The sequence below is a fragment of the Talpa europaea genome (genome assembly GCF_964194135.1).
Source record: "Talpa europaea genome assembly, chromosome: 10".
Taxonomy (NCBI): domain Eukaryota; kingdom Metazoa; phylum Chordata; class Mammalia; order Eulipotyphla; family Talpidae; genus Talpa; species Talpa europaea.
Genome location: NC_140077.1, coordinates 104,503,560 through 104,516,575, shown reverse-complemented (window position 1 = coordinate 104,516,575; position 13,016 = coordinate 104,503,560). Strand labels below are relative to the sequence as shown.

Below are 13,016 nucleotides of genomic sequence, written 5' to 3'. Positions count from 1 at the left end.
ATTTCATCCTAAACTCTCAGCTTTGCTGCTCTCCCCTCTGTCTTCAGTTAAACAAAAATGGAACCTTGAGTAACTTAGGTGGTTCATTATTTGGAATGGGCCACTTGGAAAAGGTTGTGTCTTTCTATTTTCAGTCTCACCTAATAAGTAGTTTGCAGATTGTAACAAAATATTATTTACCATTTATGTCCAATGCAAGCTACTTGGGAAAAAATCAATTTCTGTGCATTGAATTTCTCTACACCTAAATATTGCTCACTTAAATATAATGGCAGGAAAATAATTGAATTCCAGATATCTTCTTATATGAAATATACTTTGTATTTTGTTTCTATGAAAATTTTGTAAATAGTTAAGTGTGTTTGATTTTTGTACACCATTCTCAATCTTAGATTGTGTGAACTATAATAAAGTTTGGTCTGGTTATAAGAGTAAGTGAGAGAAGATTTTTTTTCCTGAGCCTAGCTTTAAAAACTGTTTTAAAACCCTTTCTCTTTTCTCCTTACCAGTTCTTGTATGCATAAATAATCTTTTTAAAAAAAAATTATAAAGTTTTTACCCTAACTCACTAGTATATAAATACCTTTATGAAAAACACTGTACTGTAGGAACCATATAGCTTTTATGTTATAATTTCATGGTTGTTGGAGCAATGCGTTGTCGGGACTTTGAACTGCCTTTATTAATTATGGATTTAGGGGGTCCCTTTAGAAGAAAGGGTATATAGGTCTTATTTTAACCCAGCCCTTCATACTGGTGGTAGCATTTTTAATGACTATTGAAATTTGAATTATAGCGCTAAATCCCACAAAATAATAGTTAGTATGCTGTTGTTACTTCATGCCTTGTAGCACAGTGATAGAAGACCACTGAGGGTGCCAGATTTTTACTGGCAGTATTTTTAGGATCATTAGGTTATAAGATTAGTTGTGGAAATTTTTTTCTCTTGAAGTAAATAACATATAGAAAAGAAAGCAGAATTCAGCATCTTTTTCTTTAAGACCAAAGGAGACAAACCACAGGGCATTGTGTCTAATTGACAGAAATAATTTTTATTAAGAAATTATCCTCAGTAATCCTAGGAAGCTGTAGTCCTTCACTTTTTGGAACGTTCTTAGTTTTGAAATGCATAAGTTGTTCAATTTGAAGAACATCCAGTTTTGTTTTCTTTCCCTACTTGTCTTGATCTGGTTTGTGTTTTTAACTTTTGTTATGATCACGCAGGTGGCCAGAAAACACAGACAAAAAGTGGACCAGTTATTCTAGCAGATGAAATTAAAAATCCTGCAATGGAAAAGTTAGAACTTGTTAGAAAATGGAGTCTAAACACCTACAAGGTTTGTAATTTACATTTCCGCCCTAACTGGCTCTAACAGTTTTCATTCTTATGTTATTCAAATTATTATATTGTAATTATATGAATATATAGGAGAGAATGATGCCATCTAAACAAAATAGAAATAAAAAATGAAGTATTTTGTTTTATTGTAGCTTAAATGTAGTTGAAACAGTAGCAAGAGTATAAGAAAACTATAAAATGCATTTTAATTGATAGAGAACACTCAGTTGAACTATTGATATATTTCCTTGAAATAAATGCCGTAGAATGGCTATCGATATTTTGTACCCCCTCCCTCTTTTTGACATTTTTATAGCAACTAAATGTCAGAAGGGGTGTGTTTGGTTTCTAGAGTGGAAATTTCTGATCTTCCTGTAATAACTAAGCATTAACTATAGACAGCACCAGATTGCAAATGTTGGATTTCAAAAGTTTATTAACATTTTTAAGCACATTGCTTCAGAGTAATTGGTATTTATTTTTCTTATGCCCTCTGTAAAACAAATAAATTAATCTCTGTTTGATGCATTTTGCAAATAGCTCAAGCCCCAAATCCATTTAGTACCTTTAAATCCTAAGAACGACATGACAGAATTTGTGGAATAGTTAAATGGATAAAAGCCCTAGCAGCTCAGGTTGGCGTATTCCTCATTTTGCTTGGGTCTAGTGGTTTGTTAATTAGGAGCTGTCACATTTTTATATAGTGCATGTATGTCTTTCGTATGTTTTCTCAAAAATAATACAGAAGTGGATTTATTCTTTTGGTTAGTACTTTATAAATATTTGGAATCCACTACAAAAATACAGGTTTTCTTAAGATGGTAAAAGTGCCCTGAAACATTCTCGCTAGCTTTTCAGAAATTTAGCTTGTGTAAGTGTAGTGTCTGAGAAATGCTGATGTCATCAGAATGTGATCCCGCCCAAACCGTTCTCTTCAGGATATTCTGTTTCATCATTGCACTCTGGATAAGGGTTCTTTCATTCCATATATTGTTCTTTCCTTTGGATTCCCTCCTATCACTGCAGTTTACACAAATATTCAAATTTCTAATCTACCTTCTCACTGATTCCACATATCCAGCCAGTTATTAAATGGATTCTGCTTCTTTAATACTCTGCCTTTATGCCTTTTCTCTGGCCCAGCCTTCATAGCCACTTTATATTTATTTCTCTCACACGGTAGTGTAATAGCTTTTTAACAAACTCTCTTGCACTATGCATTCTGCTCTGCCTAATGTGGTCACTCTTGTTTAAAATCCTTTATTCACTTCCCATATAAATGGTGTGAATCTGACCTCATCATTCCAACTGTTCTTTTCCACCTCTGGAGCCAGTGATCCATACCAAAATACCCAGACAGTTCCTAAATAAACCTTGCTTTCTCTCACCTTTGTAACTTTGTTCATGAGGCTCTGCTTGTCTAAACTGGGATTCCCCTTCATGTTTCCTGTCATTTCACTTGCTTATCTTTCGTTACCATTCACTTGCTTATCTTTCATTTGTTTATTATTTATTCAGCTATGTCTTTGTTCATTTATTCATGAAATTTGCTTCTCACTAATATTCTATATGTTTACATTTTGAACCTAACTAATATAGATCTTAATTCTAAACCAAATCCTAGCAATTACATTTAAACTTCTCTCAATGTGAACCTTCCTCTCATGTTGTTTAGTTCACATTTTCCATGTTTCTTATATTTTTTACCCTATATTTGTATTTTCTGATCTACTCCTTTTCTTTCGTTTCTCATCTCTAAATAATCTCAGTTGAATTTTTAAGACTTCATGTTTATCCTCATATTAACATCACATTTTTGAAAAGTATATCACATATTTCTTAATATGTATAACACATTTTTTTTTTTTTTTGGTGGGACCCTCGCTGGTGGCCGGGGATCAAACTGGCGCGTGGGCAGCCTCGCAACCCAGCGCTCAACCGCTGCACCACCAGGGGAGGCCCAACACATATTTCTTAATATATATTACACATATTTCTTAAAGTGTGTGTTAATGAACATGACTGGACTCTGAAGTGTTGTTTGTACACATGGCCCAATAATATGTGAAGGAGCTGTCTTTCTTCCCAGAGTAATCTCTTTGCTTTAACTGATAACTTTTTTCATCAGAGCTTAAATTGGATAATTCAGTCTAAGTCAAAAGAAAAAAAAGTTCTAACCTACATGATTTTATGGGGTTTGTAACCTAATGTATCTGGGCTGACCTAGGTCTCAAATAAAAGAAGCTCAGAGTTATTGACAGTATTGGGTCTACATAACTCTTTATGGTAGCTTTTTGACCTTTTCAGTCCAGATTGTAAGCTAACCGTGGATATTCATCATCATCTGTGTAATCCAAGTTTTATTTCTGATATTGTTACTTAGGACTGATGCTTGTTATCCTTTCAGCTGTTGCGTAGCTTAATTCTGGCTATGACTGATTCTCTCTATAGATGTCGGAATCCAAAAATTGTTCATTTTCTTATTTATCTTATCTGTGGAAATAGTTATAATGAGCTCTGGTTTATCTCCTTTTTATGTTTGTTTTTGTATTTTTTTTTTGTAGAATTGAAGTACATTCATACTTTTTTTTGTATTGATTTATTTTAGGAATAAATTTGGTTTCAGTCTTCAGGACTGTTTGGCATCTTTCCAAAAGCTTTTCAAATGCTTTAAAAAAAAAATACTTGAGAATTTGCAATCAGTATTCACTCCCTTATCAAGTTAATCTGTGTTGTCTTTGAGCCAGTATCATTTAAACATCCATTCCTGTTTTTCTTGTCATATTACCTTACTCATTTACTGGTTGACCTATTTCCCCAGTTCAGTGTTTAATATTTCTTTTTATATTTCTGTCCTATCCTTCACACTTAATAATTCTTTTAATCTCTGTCATTTGTTTCTTTTAACTTTTCCTTGTATTTAAATGTCTATTTTTTGGTATCACAGAAAAAGTTCTTGGCGGTAGTTAAACACTCAGAGTATACAGCAACTATCATCATATAAATTCATGAACTTGTATGGTGGTGATTCATGGTGTTTCATACATTATCATTTTATTTCATCTACCTCCCCCAAGATGAGGATTACATAGAACAATAATTTACTTTTGCTACTTCCTTTAACTTTGCTCCATTTGTCCTGTGATCTTTAAAATGAATTCTTAATTCTTAACTGTGGAAAATTGAATAAGACCAGCAGCTCTTTGTAAATTGTCTGCATTCTCAGGGACTTTGAAAAAGGGTAGAGAACTGAGATTCTTAATTCTCTTGTATTTTAAACTTCCTTTATAATATATACCAATTTCCTGTTTTGCATGTTAATTTCAGTGTATACTAGGAAGCAGTTTAAATTAAAATCTGCTCGTCAGTGATTATGTGAGAAAGTTGCTCTAATGAATGGGGAAACGATTGGTAACTTGTTTTTTGCACTACTGCTTTATCTGCAAAGCTGCACATAGGCTAATCTGTAGTGCTCTTACTCCCAGATTACTTTTGTTTTTCCTTAAGAATGTTGTCTGTACTGGAATATAAACTCTAAAATTAGTTTCAAACTTGTTTTAAGTGTATAGATTAATCTTAATATACCTTATAATAAATATCACCTTACTCTTACTACTGCCATAGCTTCCTGGAAAGAAAAATCTTTCCTCATTAACCTTCACTCCTACTGTCTAACCATTATTTCTGTGTGTGGCAGGGGGACGGGGTGGGGGGGAATGGCCACTCAGATAGCAGTAACCATTTCTTTCATGTTGCCCAGTCTCCCAAACAACTTCAGTCAATTCTGACTTCTTGAATTTCCACAGACTATTATATTGGGTTCCTGTGGGAAAAACAGGAAAATACTGGTGAAAAAGGGAAAATACAGGTGAAAATTTGGAATGAGCTTATCATCTTACCATTTCAAATATTTTTGCTGATATTTTTCTCATTAAAATCATGACACCTAGAATTTAAACTTTTCTTTTGATAGAATTTTTATCTTCTAGGAGTGTTTATATTTTCCACAGTAATATTTTATTACCCTTCTGTGAGTTTGATCTCTTACCTTTCCTATCCTTTCCTAAGAATTTCTTAAAAATAAAAAGAATGCCTTTAATAAAATTATTTAGTCTTAAAGATTCTTGATTAATGAGAATAGAGAACATAACAGTGTATTTCTTTCAACTTACAGAAAACTATATGAATAGCATGTAATATATTAAGAGGTTAAATACAGATTTATGTGTATTGACTCAGAAGCATCACAAGATAAGAAAATGTTGGAAAAAAAATGTTTATGATATTGAGTAGCTCATGTTTGTTTGTTTTTTATTAATTTTTAATTATTGATGATTAATTTTTAATTATTAATAATTAAATTTTTATTATTAATGATTAATAATTTTTATTAATTATGTAAATAATGGTTTTACTCTTTGTTAACATTTTGACAAAGAATTTCTCCCTTCAAGTATGGCCATTGTAGCTCTCCCACCACCAAAGTACCCATAGTCCTCCTAACTATCCGTTGTGTCCCTCTTCCCCCCAGTTGTCATCCATCCCTTATGTTTAATTTAAAAATACTATTTGTGATTATATATTTAAGGGAGGGTTTAGACTACCCATCAAACTACATATAGTAGTCTTGTAACATTTAGTGAAATTAAAAGAAAGAAGAGGAAATTAAACTTTTATTTCATGTACTATTTTAAATGTCACACCAAATTTTAATTATGTGACCAAACTTTGAGAAAATAATTAAAATAGCAAATTTTCAAATTTTGAAAATGGCATTTACTACTTTCAAAGAATAAAATGATGAGAAGTCTGTTAGTGCCTTGTATGGTTAGCTTAAAAAAATGTATTATTGGGTGATGAAGTTGCTTATAGTTTTTTGTTTCTAACAAATATTATTAAGAAAGTTTACATCTGTGGGGCCTCCCTGGTGGCACAAAGGGTTAAACACAGCACTGTGAAGCAATCTGCAGCCTCTGCAGCACGAGTTCGATCCCCAGGGGGCCAGGGAGATACCCAAGTGGCGCAGCAGACTTCTCCTGGCTCACCTGCTGCTCCCCTCAGCAGTGTATTTTATTCAGTCCACCTGTTATGTTCCCCACTCTGTCTCTGGTGAATCCTCTCACCACCACCTCCTCCCTCCCCCCACGCACCTCTGGCCCGTACCCCAGCTCTTGTATGCATAAATAAATAAATCTTTTTTTAAAAAAAGAAAGTTTACATCGATGTACTTTGAAGTTAGGTACTTAAAAAAAAATTTAAGTGCCTGTATGCTTGTTTCTGGGACAGAATAGAATAACAATACTATATCTACCTGGGCAAAAGTAAAAGAAGACTTCAAGTATCTTTAGCCAAACAATCTCAGTCTCTCAATCTCATATTGTTTCTCTCTCTCTCTCTCTCTCTTTCCTCTCCTTTCCCCTCTCTCCCCCACGCTTCCCCTCCTTGATTTCCCTTCACTTTATCTCTCTCATCCCCTTTCCAGCCCCTCTTCTTTCTTCTTTTCCCTTTCTTCCTTCTCTTCATTCATCTACTTACACACATACACACAGTTATTTCAGGGGAAGATAGAGGAATACAGCAGCATTTGAAACTATTAAGAGAGTAGTAGAATTTTGGTGTTCTTATAATTCCTATATTAATAGTGTAGTATTATTTTTAATCAATGCCAAGTATACCTCTCTTGTTTTAAATAATCTGTCCAAGTGCAGTAAGCTTGAAAATGATAATGGAAAGAGCTCATCTGCAGTACATAAATTGGGTAGATAAGCACTAAAGCTTCCCCTGATTAGTGATAGTTACTAGACATACCTGGTAAGTTTGTTTGTGAGTCCAGATGAACTTCTAAGGAGACTGACAGTTCTTAATGTGGTAGACTTATTTGTTTGAAGCCAAAACATATATACCACATGCTCCAGCATTTGTACTTTAGAATCCTGTTTTATTTTTTTCTTCCTAAACAAAATGCAACTTTCTTTCCACTTTCAGTGTACTCGACAAATTATCTCTGAGAAGCTAGGCCGTGGCTCAAGAACCGTGGACCTTGAACTTGAAGCTCAGATTGATATATTAAGAGATAACAAAAAAAAATATGAGAATATTCTAAGACTGGCTCAGACATTGTCAACCCAGCTTTTCCAGATGGTGCATACCCAAAGGCAACTTGGAGATGCCTTCGCTGACCTGAGTTTGAAGTCACTAGAACTCCATGTAAGATTATTTTAAATAACTATTGGAAAGTGAGGGGGAGGAGGCTGGTGACAGAAGTATCTAAGAGGTTATTTATTACAGTTCTGATTGCTAAACTCCTAAAAAATTGAAATTTTGAGGTGTTTTTTTTTGAAGATACAAGAGTTTTTGAGAAGGCCGAAGTAATGGTCAGTATAGAGACAATGTCAGCTGGAGGTTTCAGGAGAAGGCAGTTTGTTAAAGGAAAGGAAAAGGAGTTAGTAATCTGTCTGAGCCTAGAGAGAATTGTGGCTATGTACAGTTGGGCATGAGTAAAAAGTAAAATGTAAAATATCTCACCTAGTCTCTTCCAAGCCTTGAACAAACTGTATTCGTGATGATACCTTTACTGAAATTATTAATATAAATAATGAATTTTACAATGAAATTATTTTTCTGTGTGTGTTTCTGTGAACATACAGGAAAGGATTTCTAAAAGTTTTTGTAAGATATTTTAAGTGACTCTGTTTATGTCTTTTTTTCTCACCTGGCTTTAAAAGGTGCAGAAATTACTTGCCTAGAGACCTCAAACTTGAGTTTGATAATTTTAAGCATTGACTAGCTTCAATAATATCTAGAATTCTTGGACAAAGGGAGTTTATCTCGAGATGGTGGTATGTTATAAGCATGAAAAATAGTGAGATTTGCTTTTTACTGAGTCATTAGACAAATAGAGAAACTATTCTAATATTTGGGAAGATAAGTAATCATAACAATTGCAATTATTGAGTGTCCATAATCTCAGCACAATGGACTTGAGTACTGTATATCCATTGTGTAATTCATCTAACAATACTGCCAGCTCAGTGTTATCCTTGTTTCATCAGTGAAGATGGTGAGGCCAAGAGAGATTAGGTTATTTTAACAGATCACAACACAGAAGTAGAACTGGAATGTGCGTCAATGGCTATGTTTCTCTATGATCTCTTGCTCTCTAAGTGAAATTAAAGGGTCTGTGACCTGGAGAAAACTCCTCACAGAATGGAAAAGAAATGCCGGTGTGTAGGGCATGGGGAGATGTTGCAACTTGTCGTCAGTGCCACGCTTGGTATCCCCTGCGAGTTACAGTCGTTAACACCACTGAGGACTTTTATCATGTGCCAGATACCTGAGTGGTTCGTGTCTATATTAACTCATCTAACGCCCCATCTTAGCCAGGAGGTACTTTTTTTTAGTAATCTTTTTTTTCTATATGTGAAATCTTTTGTTTTTAATATAGAACTAAGAGATTAATCATCAGTATTCAAGTCCATTGGGCCTCATTTTCATTTTTGAGTCTCTTGTGTGAGCATTTCTAACTTTTTGTTAAGGATTAATATTTCATGACTTTGAGTCTTTCTTAGAGAATATTTACTTATTTTTATAATAGAATAAAACTTACTGTTTTATTTTTACCTTAGTGGTCTTTCCTCTATCTTAAAACATTTTGTTGTTTTGTCATCTTAGGAATTATGTCACCATTACTTATTTAGTTATCTCTAACAGTGTTAAAAATGACTATGATAAAAAGAAAACAAAAGAATGATGGTATTGTCTTAGAAGGATGATGCAATAGCAAAGGGAATATTTTTTGTTTGTTGCAAAACAAACCTGTAGAAACCATTTCTGTAGTCTTTTTTTTTTAATATTCATGCAACATAATTGAGAATTTAGAATTTTTCATTTTCTGCCCATAATGGCAAAGAGAAGACAATACTAGAGGAAGACATTTCATAGTTACTAGACAAATCAGAACAGAACTGCAGAGACACAGCTCTGTAAAGTCTAAAGTTGGCAAAACTGATAATAATATCAGATAATACTCTCAGGCTATGAGTCCTCAGATGATATCATAGATGAATTTTCTTAAATTCAAGACTCAGTGAATAGCCATGTATTTTTCAGAATAGAAAGAAAATGGCATTTTATGGGTCAGGATTCTCTAGAGAAACAGAACCAACAGGATGTGTAGATACATAAACATTGATTTTAAGAAATTAGCCCACTTAGTTGTGTAGCATCAGTACATCCAAAACCTCAGGCGGGCCAGACAGAGATCAGGCCCCACGGAGAATTGCATTTTGAGCCCTTCTTGCTCAGGGAGGTCAGTCTTTGTTTTATTAAGACCTACAGCTGATTGGATGAGGCCTACCCACATTGTGGAGAATAAGCATGTTGAAGTCAATTTTTAAACATCTGCAATATTTATCTGCAAAATTTAATCACATCAGCAAAATCTATACCTTCATAATGGTTTTTATGGTGTTTGACCAACTGGACAGCTTCATCTAGTCATGTGGACACATTAAGTTAACCATCACAGTCAACTCTTTGCCAGCTTAGCACTATACACATCTCCTTAAACCATACTTAACCTCCAGATAAAGTCAGTATATACTTCTCCCTAACATGATATAACTACCCTGCATAGATTGACTTTTTGATTGACTTCACTTTCTTTCTTGATACCCTAGAACTTAAATACTATGATGTAAAATTAATAATACCTAAAAATTATAATATAAAGTTAATAATCCCTTGTATAAAGGGATACAAGGAGGAAGAAAACAAAAATATTTGCTTTATACAGACACACATTCATAACAAAATAAGGATAAAGAAGAAATGCTTAACATTTATAGTGCTCATTTCTACAAATGGTTGTGTGATCATAGCTGGTATTTGTAATTGTCTTCCTTCCACTGTTCATTCCATATTGCATGGAATATGCAATTAACCTGCCATGCGTCTTTGCCTGGTGGATAACTTAATTTTTGTTCCTAAAGGTCTAGGCCATCAGTAGTCCTGGCTGTAATGGACTGTTGAAGTTATACATTGCCCTTAATCACAGTACATGGTAGTACTATGCCCTGAGGGGTGGCCTGTACTTCCTTACCTCCATTGTAGAGTAGCCATCCAGTTTTCCCTTGTAATCAGGATCAATCACACCAGCCTGCAAAATAACCCTCTCCTTTGCCTGTTGATTCTTTTATTTTTTTTTTAAGATTTATTTATTTTTATACAAGAACTGGGCTATAGGCCAGAGGCATGGAAGGGTGAGAGGATTCACCAGAGACAGAGCGGGGAGCAGAACAGCCAGACGGATTGAAAGCACTGCTGAGGGGAGCAGCGGGCGAGACAGGAGAGGTCTGCTGCGCTATGTGGGGATCTCCCTGGCCGGCCGGAATCGTGCTGTAGAGGCTGCAGACAGCTTCACAGCGCTGTGCTCAACCTGCCTCACCACTGGGGAGGCCCCCTGTTGATTCTTTTTGAGAAAGTTTGTAGAGTGGTGAAGAGCTGGTGTCCACTGCCTCCCGCTGTATGCTGTAGTGGCTAAAATCCCTGGGAGAGGCTTATCATGGCCTGGCAGGAAGTGGCATTGATGGTGTTAACAGTGGTTGTGATAGCTGTTGTTGGGATCGTGGCATCTGAGAGTTGAAGAATTTCAAGATTAATCCAATTCCTTTATTCTAGAGAGACAACCAATATTCATCAATAAAAATAAAAAACTCAGTCTTCTGTCAGGAATATAAAATGATCTTTTAATGAATCCCTGTCATATTTTATCAATAATGAAGCTGAGACCCACAGACTTTGAGATATTCAGGAAACACACAAATCCAGTCAGTGGCAGAATTGAGGATAAAAACTTACAGTTTGAATTCTGGTTTGAATTCCCAAACTAGACCGTTTATCCTTGACCATTTTATCACATGCTTTGTGGCTACTAGTTATACCATGGCCCCTCATTGATTTGTATTTTCCCAATGTATAGGTCATATCTCCATCAAGATTAGGAAAATTCATACATTCTGTATTACTGTTAATCAGTTAGTACTTGTGATTCTAGATTTTAACTGCTTGAGTTATTTAGAATAATATTTGTTGTTAATTAGGAAACAATTTACATTACTAAAACTTGATGTTTTTAGATCCATCAGATGCTTCTATTATTTGTCCCCTAAAGTTTAACAGGAAATTTATGTCTGGTAAATTTATATCTGGTAAATATTGCCAATGATGGAGGAGCTGCTAGGAAGAAAAAAAAATTGAGTGTTTTGAAATTTGGTTCTCTCTTTATAGAGCAAGCAAATTTTTCAATCAGGGAACCGTATTGGCCTTCCTTGTTCTGTGACAATTATGACTAAAGCCCAGTTCTTTTTTTTTTTAAAGATTTATGTATTTATTCATTTATTTGTTTATTTATTCATTTATTTATACAAGCACTGGGTACAGTCAGAAGTTGGGAGGGTGAGAGAATTCACCAGAGACAGAGCGGAGAGCAGAACAGGCAGACCGACGAAATACACTGCTGAGGGGAGCAGCGGGTGTGGCAGGAGAGGTCTGTGCACCATGTGGGACCCTCGCCAGTGGCGGGGATCGAACCGGCACTGCAGAGGCTGCGGGCAGCTTCCGCAGCCCAGCGCTCAACCGCTGAGCCACCAGGGGAGGCCCAGCCCAGTTCTTGATGTACATATTCTTTAATTATTTTATGTTTGGTTTATTTGTAATTGCTAAGGCAGTTGATAATAATGCATAAATGCCCCTGTCCAACAGAGAATACTGAAATTATTTATCAACTAAGTCAAGTTTAGGGGTCATGTTTTGTCTTCTTTTCAGCATTAAAAAAGCATATTTAATTACATATTTATTTGCAGTTCATGCACAGACATATGTATGTTCATTTCTTTCTAGTGTTCAATTGTGTTTTATCTTTCACTATTATCTCTTACATTTATAGTAAAAGGCTTTTCATTCTTGTCAGTTTTCAGATTATACATCAAGAGCTTAAATTTTGTACACATTTTCTTTTTCTTTTATTTTTTTAAGATTTATTTATTTATTATTTATACAAGCACTGGGTACAGTCAGAAGCGCAGGAGGGTGAGAGAATTCACCAGAGCCAGAGCGAGGAGCAGAACAGGCAGAAGGACCGAGGTACACTGCTGAGGGGAGCAGCAGGCAGCAGGAGAGGTCTGCGCGCCATGTGGGACCCTCCTCCGGTGGCTGGGGAGCAGCCCGGGATTGAACCGGCGCTGCAGAGGCTGCGGGCAGCTTCGCAACCCAGCACTCAACTGCTGCACCACCGGGGAAGCCCTTGTACACATTTTCTTCAGAGTTGTAGGTGAGATTTACATTCATGAAACAGCAGAGCAGTGTCAGCATACTCCTTTCTGCTTTGAATTTAGGCCTGTTTTTCTCATTTGTTAATGTAGGCTTCCAAGTTATGCTATTTCTCAGTCTGCTACTATTTCATCTTACTGTAGATTTTTATTTCTTTGTTTTTAGCAAATGAGCAGCCCTGTAAATTGTATAGATCTCCCTGTGGTTGACATTTGCAAAGTTAATAATAATGGAATTTTGGGCCTCCCTGGTGGCGCAAGGGGTTTAGCACCACACTATGAAGCAACCCACAGCCTCTGAGTTCAATCCCCCAGCCGGCCAGAGAGAAACATGGCGAGGCAGACCTCTC

General features: G+C 35.5%; 1 protein-coding gene across 3 annotated transcripts in view; it reads left to right on the top strand.

The window, feature by feature from the left end:
* Window positions 1-13,016, top strand: part of ARFIP1 (ARF interacting protein 1) — a gene marked incomplete at both ends in the record, with an annotated part of 64,090 nt that overhangs the window by 29,881 nt on the left and 21,193 nt on the right. For all 3 annotated transcript variants that reach the window (XM_084246179.1, XM_084246178.1, XM_084246180.1), the window contains 2 exons: window positions 1,225-1,337; window positions 7,325-7,546. In XM_084246179.1, the coding sequence (XP_084102305.1) occupies window positions 1,225-1,337; window positions 7,325-7,546 (335 nt within the window). The remainder of the gene's footprint in view (window positions 1-1,224; window positions 1,338-7,324; window positions 7,547-13,016) is intronic.